The 12,580-nt window shown below is 42.4% G+C and overlaps 1 protein-coding gene across 1 annotated transcript; it reads left to right on the forward strand.

Moving 5' to 3' along the window:
• The first annotated feature begins 416 nt into the window (after positions 1–416).
• LOC117247622 (5-hydroxytryptamine receptor 3A-like) lies at positions 417–8,482 on the forward strand. Its single transcript, XM_033612208.2, has 10 exons — positions 417–632; positions 1,276–1,436; positions 1,871–1,915; positions 2,027–2,136; positions 3,822–3,991; positions 4,111–4,271; positions 5,920–6,130; positions 6,232–6,396; positions 6,628–6,713; positions 7,960–8,482. The coding sequence occupies exons 1-10, from the start codon at positions 593–595 to the stop codon at positions 8,176–8,178; spliced, it is 1,368 nt and encodes a 455-aa protein (XP_033468099.2). The 5' UTR covers positions 417–592; the 3' UTR covers positions 8,179–8,482.
• The last annotated feature ends 4,098 nt before the right edge of the window (positions 8,483–12,580 follow it).

Here is a 12,580-nt window from a genome sequence, read left to right on the forward strand (position 1 = left end):
CGAAGCTCTCCACTGGATTGCGCCGTCATCTTGCCACTGCATTTCTTCAGCTGTGTAGTCTGGCTCGAATAAATACCTTGCTTGAATCTCTATCTATAACATCCTCCACACTTATATCACACGATGCCAATGTGCTGTTAGACACGTAGCTAGTTTGCAATGAAGCAAGACGAGGGAGGATTTGTTTTTGAGATGCATCTAGAGCACGCCCCCTGGATACCCAGAGTAGTTCTTCCAAGAACCAATGGTGCCACTGGTTTGCAGAAGAACAGTTTGAAGCAGCCCCCAGAGACACACAGAGCATTAGAAAAAAATATGTTGTTTTTGTCACAGTGTATCTCTAAATCACAAATCTGAAGATAGGGTTGAAAAACAGTAAAGTTACTCTTTAACCGATTGCAATGTCAATCCTTGCTGTCCACTGTGGGAGGGGTTTCTCATCTCAGGCAGAGGTCATTCATCCAGCCCAACCCTCCTCTGCTCAAATCAAAGGACCGCATCACACAGTGGGTCTGGTCGTACAGCAGGGACACACTCTCAGCTGGAGGCTGCTCTAACACACACACACACACACTCACTCACGGCTGCAGATATGATACATGTTGCTTTTCTCCTCCTGATCGTCTTCACAGGTAAGACTTTGTGCTGCACAAGCATGTTTGATGTGTGTTTATGTCTTTGGACTTTGGAAAAGTGTCTAAGCAAAGTATCGGTGATTGCTTTGGTTGGAATAGTATTTTCCATCGTGCTAGCACTGTTTATATTTGGGTTATAAACTGTTTAAGGGTGTGGAGGCGGTGAGGGTCAGTGCAAATCTTGAACCAAAAATGGTCACCTTTTCATCAAACTCAAACCATGTTATGACATCTTTGGTTTGCCTGGTTCACGCTGCTGTGGAGAGAAAATAGTGCTTCATCTAAAGGAGGAGGGGAAACAGTAATGCAGATGACTCCAGAAGCCTTCCTCTTATCATAACATCTGTGTTTAAAAATAATGTACACAGAAGATTAGTCTAATTGCTCTTCATTAGCCAGCTTAGAATGCAATAGAAAGAATGTTTTTTTTTTGTTATGAACTTGCAGAAGGAAAAAATCTAACAAATTTGAGGATAAAGAATCTACTCTGGTTTTCATACAGAATCAACTTTTGAGTATAAGATAAATCAAGTTAAATCAACAATAAACTAAAAAAAAAACTGCAGTAGGTTCAACAAAAACTTCTTATTGAAGTTGAAGTTTTGGGAAGAAATTGTCTCTGATAACTGTTTTCATTCAGATGGGTTGTCCTCTGAGAAAGTGTGCAGTTACCAGGATATAGTGGACTACTTGAATCTTACCACAAATAACGCCGCGTTTAAACTGACCCGGCCTGTGTTGGACTACACGCACCTCACCATGGTGGAGCTGGACATCATCCTCTATGCCATCCTGGCCGTGGTAGGTGCTAGATGCCTTTATTTTGAGTTCCAGCCAAGTTTAGTGCCCCTGGTAAATTCTTGGCACCATTTATGGGCTTTTATTTTGAAAATCCAACCTAGTTCAGTGCCCCTGAAAAACACTTGGTACCACCTGGGGGCTTTTATTTTGAAAATCCAGCCTAGTTCAGGGCCTTGGTAAACTCTTGGTACCATCTGGGGGCTTTTATTTTGAACATCCAGCCTTGTCCAGGGGGCCTGCTGGTAAACTTCTATCATACAGGGGCCAAATTGCATCCTCTTTGACCAGAGCAACCACTGTGAGCTCGTTACCTGGTTGGTCCATTAGTTGAAGTAGCGAAGAGCTGATACTGCCAGAAACACTGGAAGCTAAACTGTAATACTGGACATTGAGATGATTTGTTCTGATGTGTGTGTTTGTGTGTTTATTACCAGATTGAGAAAACACAAACTTTTATTCCTTTCATCTGGGCAACAATGGTGAGCTCTGATTTTTTTGGATCATTTACATGTCTCTTTTATTTTATGTCAGCTGTCTCTGCGACAACCTGTCTCTTATCTGTCTGGTATTTCACCTTTAATTTCCTGCAGATGTGGAACAATGAGCGCATCTCGTGGGACCCAGCTCAGTTTTGTGGAATCACTCATATTTCAGTTCCTAAAGAAATGCTCTGGAGACCAGACCTCTTCATCTATGAGATGTGAGCCTACAGCACACACGAACGCACATGAAAAGATACACAAAAACTGATTTTAAAGGAAGAGATGGACACACAGGCGGATTATAAAACAATAGGTCTCTGTGCTCAGATGCGTAAACCCCCACAGATGAGTCATTTGACTGCAACAGGTGTTGCAAAGTTGATAACAGCCCCTGAGCCTATGGGCCCCTGGGCCTGGTAGGCCCATTCGATAATCCACCCATGGAAAGACAAAAATAAAATAATAAATATACACTCACCAGCCACTTTATAAGGTACACCTGTACCTAATAATCAGCCAATCACATGGCAGCAACTCAATGCATTTAGGTATGTAGCCATGGTCAAGAAGACCTGCTGAAGTTCAAAGCGAGCATCAGAATGGGGAAGAAAGGTGATTTAAGTGACTTTGAACGCGCAATGGTTGATGGTGCCAGATGGGCTGGTCTGAGTCTACTGGGATTTTCACACACAACCATCTCTAGGGTTTATAGAGGATGGTCCCACAAAGAGAAAGTATCCAGTGACCTTGTTGGTGCCAGAGGTCAGAGGAGAATGGCCAGACTGGTTCAAGATGATAGAAAGGCAACAGTAACTCAAATAACCACTGGTTACAACCAAGGTCTGCAGAAGACCATCTCTGAACCAGCAACACGTCCAACCTTGAAGCAGATGGGCTACAGCAGCAGAAGACCACACCAGGTGCCACTCCTGTCAGCTAACAACAGGAAACTGAGGCTACAGTTCACACAGGCTCACCAAAACTGGACAATAGAAGATTGGAAAAACGTTGCCTGGTCTGATGAGTCTGGATTTCTGCTGCCACATTCAGATGGTAGGGTCAGAATTTGGTGTAAACAACATGAAAGCATGGATCCATCCTGCCTTGTATCAATGGTTCAGGCTGATGGTGGTGGTGTAATGGTGTGGGGGATATTTTCTTGGCACACTTTGGGCCCCTTAGTACCAACTGAGCATGGTTTAAACACCACAGCCTACCTGAGTATTGTTGCTGACTGTGTCCATCCCTTTATGACCACAGTGTACCCATCTTCTGATGGCTACTTCCAGCAGGATAACGCACCATGTCGCAAAGCTCAGATCATCTCAAACTGGTTTCTTGAACATGACAATGACTTCACTGTACTCCAATGGCCTCCACAGTCACCAGATCTCAGTCCAATAGAGCACCTTTGGGGTGTGGTGGAACGGGAGATTCTCATCAAGGATGTGCAGCCGACAAATCTGCAGCAACTGTGTGATGTCATCATGTCAATATGGAGCAAAATCTCTGAAGAATGTTTCCAGCACCTTGTTGAATCTGTGCCACCAAGAATTCAGGCAGTTCTGAGGTCAACAGGGGTCCAACCTGGTACTAGCGAAGTGTGCTAGGTCCAGCACTCATTATGTAGCTGTTCAACATTAAGTAATTCAATAGCTTGATGTCTGCTGATTCCACACACCCTGTTTGTTTAGTAGGTTAATGACTTCACTGTGTGCTCACCTTTATTAGAGCTCATACAACACTATTGTTAAGCAGAACAACAAGCAAACACATGGTCCTGAGGTGGTGCTATGAGGCGCTCCATCATTGATTCATTCAGTTCATGATTAATGTGATATACCGTGCGGTTTGAATGCACCACAAACATAACATGAAAAGATTTTGTGTGTTTGTGTCTCAGGACACAGAAGGATGACTCCCCTCAGAATCCGTACATGCAGGTGTCCCACAATGGGGTGATCACTTTGGAAGAGGACATGAAGGTGGTCAGCAGCTGTGAGATGGACGTCCACAAGTTCCCCTTCGACGTACAGAGATGCAACATCTCCATTGGATCCGCAATACACTGTGGTGAAGGAGCGAGTGTGTGTGTGTGTATGTGTGTGTGTATGTGTGTGTGTGTGACTGTGCTGAAGTCAGTGTTTTTACCTTCGCCTCCTTACGCTCAAACTTTCGTCCTCTCTCCTCAGTTGAGGAGGTTCGTCTCTTTCCTTTCTCCAACTCGTCACGAGCCACACAGTTTTCCAGAGAGCTGATGATGACTCAGGGAGAGTGGGAGTTCCTCCAGCTGTCCGTCACCAGCCGCAATTTCAGCATCGACAATAAACAGTGGGAACAGCTCATATACACTGTACGTTTGTGCGTATATTATTTTTATTATTATTGTTATTATTATGAGACCACAAATTAAGTAATTCAAGAGCGAATCATTATTCCTCTGCACAAGTGAAGAAGTTTTTTTAAAATGTACTCTGGCCACCTGGGCCCTGTTTCAGAAAACCAGTTTAGTGAAAACACTGACATAGTTGACCCTGAGATGAGAGAAACTCTGGGTTTTCTGTTTCAGAAATAGAGATAACTTAAACTCTGAGTCAGTTACTGTGGTAACTGATTCTATGAACCTACCTTGCTTGCTGGCAGGTTTTCTTCAACAAACTCTTGGTGCTTCTCAAAGTCAATGAAGGAACTTTAAATGGCTGAATTTCAAGGAGGCTACACCATCAAATTCCGCTGAAGGACTGTTCCAATGTCAAGGATCCTTAAAATTCTACCGAGGACTGAGTCCTTCTTTCAGAGAATTTTCAAGGATGCGTGTTGGTGCTTCTCAAAGTCAAGAATGCTTCCTTTGTAGGTAGGGTCCAAGTTGGGTCCTATAGAGGCAAGGCAAGACTCCTTCCTAGCATTTGGTGAACACACATTGCAACAGGCTAGCAAGTGCCCAGGTGTGAGGCCCCACCTTTAGTTTTTTTTTTTTTTTGTTTTGGTTTGTTGGTACCGCCTCATGCTACCAGTAGTGACGAGGACACTAGCAGAACACAAAACTAGAGAAGAATCAGTCAGGAAGGATAAGGACAGAGCAGCTGTCTGTGGACACCACATGTAAAGCCATTTCCTTTTTGTAAGTTGTCTTGCTTTTGCCTCTTCATTGCACCTGTTGTCACTTTGATTTACACCAAAGCAGCTGAAACTGATTCACAATCACTTGTGCTTCCTAAATGGACAGATTGATATCCCAGATTTAACAGACTTGGTGTTAGACTGTGACCATAAAGTGTACCCTTAATTTTTCTGAGCAGTGTAATTAAAATATAATGTAGTTGTGGCCTAAATGATGAATTAATAGACATCATCTTCTTCTTCATTCATCTTCTAACTGCTTCATCCTCTTGAGGGTCGCGGGGGGGCTGGAGCCTATCCCAGCTGACATCAGGCAAGAGGCAGGGTACACCCTGGACAGGTCACCAGACTATCACAGGGCTGACACATAGAGACAAACACATTCACATTCACTCACACCTACAGACAATTTAGAGTTATCAGTTAACCTAGTCCCCAATCTGCATGTCTTTGGACTGTGGGAGGAAGCCGGAGCGCCCGGAGAGAACCCATGCTGACACGGGGAGAACATGCTCCCACACCCGGGATTGAACCGGCAACCCTCTTGCTGTGAGGCGACAGTGCTAACCACCACACCACCGTGCCGCCCTATTAATGGACATCACTGAATAAAACTTAATTGTATTGACTTACTGACACTTTTTTTTAAGATGAATGTGTACAGGTCAGATATTTATACATTAATATTTATATGCACGAGCTTAGCTCAGAGTTGACTGAACTGACTTAACACTCAGAGTTTTTCATCTCAGAATCAGCGTCAGGGTTAGACTCAGAGTTTGTTCCGAAACAGGCCCCCAGAGTAAGTTTGTAACTCCAGAAATTATAATTTCTGTTGTCATTTGGTCGATCTAGTCTGACCTTTGAAGCTGTTTTTCTAGTTCACCATGAAGAGGAGGCCCCTTCTCCATGTCATCAACTTCCTGTTGCCCATCCTGTTCTTCCTAAGTCTGGACCTCGCCTCCTTCTTCATCGCAGACCATCGAGGAGAGAAGCTGGGCTTCAAAGTCACTGTGCTGCTGGCCATCTCCGTCCTGCTGCTCATTCTGAACGACATCCTGCCCTCCATGTCCAACAAGACACCACTCATAGGTACTGACTCCTGCTGTAAGGCCATATTGTTAACTGGATTATGATTCATACAGTCAGGAGCACCAAATATGAACAAGTTATTGCCTTCTTTCTTCTCTCAGCGACCTACTGCATTGTGATTTTTGCTCTGATGCTGCTCAGCCTGCTGGAGACGATCTTGGTTACGTATCTTATGGAGAAAGACTCTGCAACCCAGGAGAGGCTCAGGCTGAGGGACAACTGGGAGGACAAACAGGAAAAAGTCAAAAAAGATAACTGTAACACAGGTGAGACCCAAAAGTGTTATCTGTTATATTAAAGGCCTTAAAACCAAATTTTTGATGACAGTTATTGGTTTGACTGCTTGTGTTGCCGAGGACGCGCTACTGTTGAATCATATCCGGTCAAACCTCGCCCCTAATAAAATAACACAGATTTGAAACTATATTTTCCAGTGTTGTTGATAGGCAGCATGATTGTGAATCATATTCTGTGACTAACCTGCTGTGTGTTTCCAGAGGAGAAAAGACAGACCTGCTGTTCATGCATCAGCAAAGAGTCCAGTGGTGAGAAACCGCACGAACTGCTGCCCATGGCTGAAGAGGTACGTCATTAGAGGTTCTGATATTATCACAAGGTTGGTGGACAAAATTGTGTCGTTCTCATGGGTGTAATCATGCAGATTCAGATTCAGATTAAGACACCTTTATTAATCCTACCAGGGGCAATTTGTTTGAACAGCTTGCCCTGCACACATATTCACACCATTTACTGGTCCATCTACGTCCCAACCCTCACCTATGGTCATGAGCTCTGGGTAGTGACCGAAAGAATGAGATCCCAGATACAAGCGGCCGAAATGAGTTTCCTCCGTGGGGTGGCTGGGCTCAGCCTTAGAGATAGGGTAAGGAGCTCGGACATCTGGAGGGAGCTCGGAGTAGAACCGCTGCCCCTTTGTGTCGAAAAGGGTCAGTTGAGGTGGTTCAGACATCTGATCAGGATGTCTCAAGGGCACCTCCCGTTAAAAGTGTATCTAGCACGTCCCACTGGTAGGAGGTCCCGGGGCAGACCCAGAACACGCTGGAGGGATTACATATCTCATCTGGCCTGGGAGCTGGAAAGCATTGCTGGGGAAGTCTGGGGTGCTTTGCTTGGCCTGCTGCCCCCGCGACCTGGCCCTGGATAAGCAGATAAGGTTAAACTATAGACCAATGTTTGGGCTGCGGAGTCGGAAGCATCAGTCAACACTTTTTAGATAAAATGGCAAAATTCAACATGTTTAACATGCTTTAAGCAGGCTGTTCTCATAAACTAAGTTTTCCTATGAAAGTAATGCACCCAAATTCGTACATATCCCTTGTAATCATTAGCAGGTACTTCGTGCTAAACCCACGTATTTTGGAAGGTTGCGATCATGTGACCAATGCACTGATAGGAGTAAACAAGGAGAGTAAACGAGGCGGTCCAGAGCAGTCTTGTGAGAAGGCAGGTTGGGGTGGTGGATTGGTCACAAAAGCACTGGCTTTCCCCAGGAGACACATGTTCAAATTCATGTGAACTTTGAGTCATTTTAAGGTATGTCCTCACCATGTTTCCTTCCCTAAACCTAGCCACAGTAACTTTACGTTAATTATATACTTTACATCAAGGACATAACGTCATTTGTGGGGCGCTGAATCATAGACCATACGAACCGTTCCATGAGGATATGTTGTTTTAAGAGACCCGATCCAGCCTGTTAAGAAACGTTAAGTTCGGACACATCACAGTTTTTGTCCACCTGACTTGTAGGACAATAACACATGAATCAACCCATTCTAATTTGACTCTGTGTCTCCTGGTGTGTGCAGGTTAACAACAGCATTCAGTCACGAGAGTCTCACGTGTTACTGCTGATCCTGGAGGAGCTGAGGAAGCTGCAGAAAACTCTGAATCTGCACCTCGGCTGCAGACAGGAAGGAGGGAAGTCCGGTCTTTGGGCCTCAAGAATCAACAGAGTTTTCTTCATTTTCTACATCACCATAGTGTCACTGTTTCTACCCCTCATCTTCATCGCATGGAACACTTAGAAATGTAAAATAACACCTTGTAATACTTTGGTTGTTGCTCTATTTCTACAAGTGATGTCTACAAGTGTCGTGTTGTGCTTTTAAAAGCATCTTGTGAATCTTTTTTTTCCTGGGGTTTAGATGAGATCATTTTTGGACGATCCTGCAGATATCATTACTGTCAAAGCCAGTTCAATTGACTACCTTCGAATGATTGTATAATGTGTAGTGAATAATTGTTGTTCGTTCACAGCAACAGATACCAGGATAATAAATGTTTACAACATTAAACCCTAATACAAACCACTAAATGTTTGAATTTAGAAAAGAGAAAGGACAAACATTGTCTGCTTTAAAGCTACTGAAATCTTCGGCAGCAATTGTTAGTTCATGATCAATTTGTAGGCTAAAATAAACAAATAATAAATGTATAAACACAGTTATGATTCACTGGAGAAAAAAAGTCCTCACTGTGGCTTAACCCACAGATACATCAATAGCTGCATTGATGTCAAAGCCAAAAAAAGGTGGATATAATTGTATAAATGAAGGTGCAGCTGTGTTCAATGACTCATAAGCTCCCAAAATCTTGTGTGCAGTGTAAACATAGACAAATCTAATCTGATGTAATCCAATCTGGACTATTGATTGTAAAAGATAAGAGGAAACTTTACTGCCCTCTAGTTCAATTCTTCACTGACCTCACTGATGTCATGATTTACACTGTAATATTTCACATTATCTCTCCCCTCAGACAAACAGATCTTTCCCTCCTGTCCTGTTTCAGCCCACTCTCAGCTCACAGCTCATCTCTCACTCAGACTTTAAACCAATCACGTTCGTCCTCACTGGCATGATAGTCTCTATGTTATAAACACATCATCAGAAAAGAGGGTCTGATCTATCACTGGATGCTCATCACACAGGCTGCGTATAAAAAGTACCCTCAGGACTTTTACATGTTTTATTCTTTCACCACATCAAATCACGGTGGATGTTATTTTTGTTTAGCCCTGTTAGCAGGCAGTGATGGTCCGTCTGTCCAGGCTGAAATATCTCAGCAGCTATTGAATGGATTGACTTTCAATTTCTTCAGAGGATGAATCCTAGTAACTCAGATGAAGTGTAGATCAAATGATGAGCTGTAATAACTTAAGAGGTCCCTTTTCTTTTCTTCTAGGGCCATCATCAAGTCAAGCTTTCAATTTTTCCAGTGTTTTGGTTTACGACCAAACACATGCGGAGGTAAAGACGTTCTCATCAGCTGGACTTTGTTTCACTAATTAGCACATCCTGCCTGTCCATCTCTTCCTCCAACCACATTCCCACTTCCCGTTCATTGCCATTCCCTTCCTGTCCACCAGATGCCCACTGACTTTTCCCCCTTGCCCCAGTAACCTGACCTTCCCCACTCACCTGTTATGACTTTACTCATCAGCCCTGCAGATATTCAGCCAGTCCTTTCCCACTCTCTCCTTCCCAGATCATCAGAATTGTTGTGGTGTCTTAGTGCGCATGCCTTTGATCACTGCATCCTGTGATGCAGAAACTGTTACCTAATCATCCAGACCTACTTCTGGACTCTCACTTTCAGTTTGGACTTTATACACATGCCAGTAAGACTATGTAACTTCACCTTTTCTATGAATCCTTCCTGTCTGCACATTCTGGTGATATTATAGAGCAACAGTGTCCACGTAGGGAGGAGGTGGACGGGTGAATTGTAATGTAAATTTTGTTTCCTGTTTCCAACTGTCGGTCAGTATTATTTTTTTTTAAAGCAAGCATGGTGACGACTGTTTCTTAACCCTGCTCATGTGTTTATTGAAACCATGTGGACAAAGGTCCCCTCAACTTAATGACATTAACCCAAGCCATAATCTTTGCCTAAATCTATCCAAACTTTAACCAATGTGTTGTCAAATGATAAAGTCAACACATTCTCACTCCAACCTCGTCACATATTGAGGTTTGGGTCATGGACTTTGCACGTCAGCATACGACGTGCGAGGTACCCTGGGTGCGTTGGTTGTTGGCGTTCTGGGACACTGTTTGAAGTTCTCTTCTTTCAAGATACACTTCTGTTTTCACTGGAAATTTAACATTTACATACAGTCTCTTTCAAAATAAACACACTACGTTGGTACAACACTGCAAACACCACTCTCTCAGATGAAAGTTGGTGTTTCTTGTACCCGTCCACCATCCCTTCCGACCTGCCCCAATCGGACTTTCTCCGCCATAACTTCGTTCTTGTCCTGCCATGTTTCCTCCTGACACCGCCGGGTGCTGTTAAACTATAACACCAACCGGCCTTGTATCATGCCGATGTCAAAGGACGCATTTTTTATTTGGTTTCACTGCCCAAGCGCCAGATTTCAACAACTTCGGAGTGAGACTGTGCTCATAAAACAGATTTATTTTTCATTAGTGGCTTTTTAAAAATTTTTGGAAGGCACGGACTAAAGATGTTCTTCTGCTGACTGATGCATCAGATCAGAAAAATCTTTCTTTGTGTCTTTCTAGAAGGCACGGCCATTTTATGGCAAGAGACAAAGTTGGACTTGAAGGACATCCTTGTCGACTTTCACACTTTATACCATACAACTATAACAGGAACTGTTGCTATTTATGGGTGGAGGAAGTGTTAGGGGCAAAAGGGGAAGGCATGTCAAATAATTTTTTAAGCGCTGGAGAGGAACTGAAATCTTTTATTTATGTTTAGGGGAGGGGCATAAAATTTAAATGGTTTTTATTTTGTATTTATCTTACTTAAAGAACACATGTAGGTTTGGACAGCATGTTCTCTTTAAAAATTGCCAAAATGACTCAATTTCCTCAGCTCAGTAAACCTTTGACCAAAAAGGAGTCACGATGTTGACATGATCAACAGAAAAAAACTTATTAAAGGTAGATTATGCAGGAACGGTCGCTTACCGTTTGTAAACACAACATTTAAACTTGCAACATACTATTGTTGAAATGTTGTATTTGTTATGATGGTAGAGCCGATAGTTTAGCAAGCTAACTGAGTTGACCGCCGGCACCTACTGTCTAAAAGAAGACGGGCCAACTCTTCATCGCTGTCCTCTACTTAAGTGCTCGCCAACAGGTAACAGCCAATCCCAGGTTCACTCTTGTTTTTGAATCAGCTTTGTCTGCTTGGTTTTTCTTCTTGTTGTATTTGCTTTTTATCAAAGGCTTCAGCCCATAAACGCCTCGAACACAGTAAAATAAGAATAGAATGAGAAAATACAGAGAGTCTCTGCAAGTAAATACACCGCCACACTTGTTGTAGGTCATAAGTGATGATATTTTTCAGGAAAATAACAGTAACAATAACTTTATTTATATAGCATATTTCATGTATAAAGTGCAACACAAAGTGTTAAACATAAAAGACAAAACATTCGTGACAGAAAAAAAAAGGTAAAAACATGAAAAAGTACTGCATGGTTTATCTTTTAAACACGAAAAGCTCCACAGTGTGGGAAGTGATGTAATTAAATATTTAATTAAATTAATTTTAATTAAATTATATTAAAATAAAAATATATTTCGAAAAACAGTTGTGGCAAATTACTACACATCCTAAAAACATCTCCTTTACACTGCACATATGTCTTGAACCCTTTTGAATTTTTTATGAGTAATTCCAAATTTCCAGCAGGCTTTTACTAACCAGTCCTCCAAGTTCAACGTGTCCCTGACCTCCTTCACCACATATAAAACCCAGCAGCGTCTGACAGTGTCCATGAGCCACCACAAGGTGGTGATCTTTCCTTTTTGCAGACAGACGGCTCCAGTATGAGTGAGATCAATTTGATGATTACAAAAGCAATGCTTCACTGTAATGGCAGCTCCAAAATGTAAAACAAAAGATAACTATGCCTTTAAATGCAAGGTTTAATCTAACCTCACTCTCTTAATGACACACAACTATCATTCAAGCTTTTATTTCCTGACAGTGTGACTACTGTTACAGTTTTAGAAGGTAAAACAAAAGGCGACAGCAGGAAATAAGAGCAGATTACTCCAATTTTAATGTCCTCACAATGGCTGCCAATCTGTTAGGATTGACTTTAAGATTTTACTTATTACTTTTAAAGCTCTTTATGGTCTCAAAATATATATCTGAACTGCTGTTTCTTCACCAGGAACCGGCTGACATGCTCAAAGACTAAAGGGGAGAGCGTTTAGGGCTACTCGGATGTGGAACCTGTCTGAGAAACTCTGGATTGCCACAACAGTATCTCCTTTTAAATCTTTTGAAGACTTTATAAAGAGGCTTCATGTTTCCTTTAAATTTGTAGATTTGTTTTTATGAACTACTGAGTTGCACTGTACTTTATTCTTGATGGTGCACGTAAAGCTACAGTTTTATAAAAATAACTTTTCATCATATTCGCTGAAACCGTCTTAA

The sequence above is a fragment of the Epinephelus lanceolatus genome, chromosome 21 (assembly GCF_041903045.1).
Source record: "Epinephelus lanceolatus isolate andai-2023 chromosome 21, ASM4190304v1, whole genome shotgun sequence".
Lineage (NCBI taxonomy): Eukaryota > Metazoa > Chordata > Actinopteri > Perciformes > Serranidae > Epinephelus > Epinephelus lanceolatus.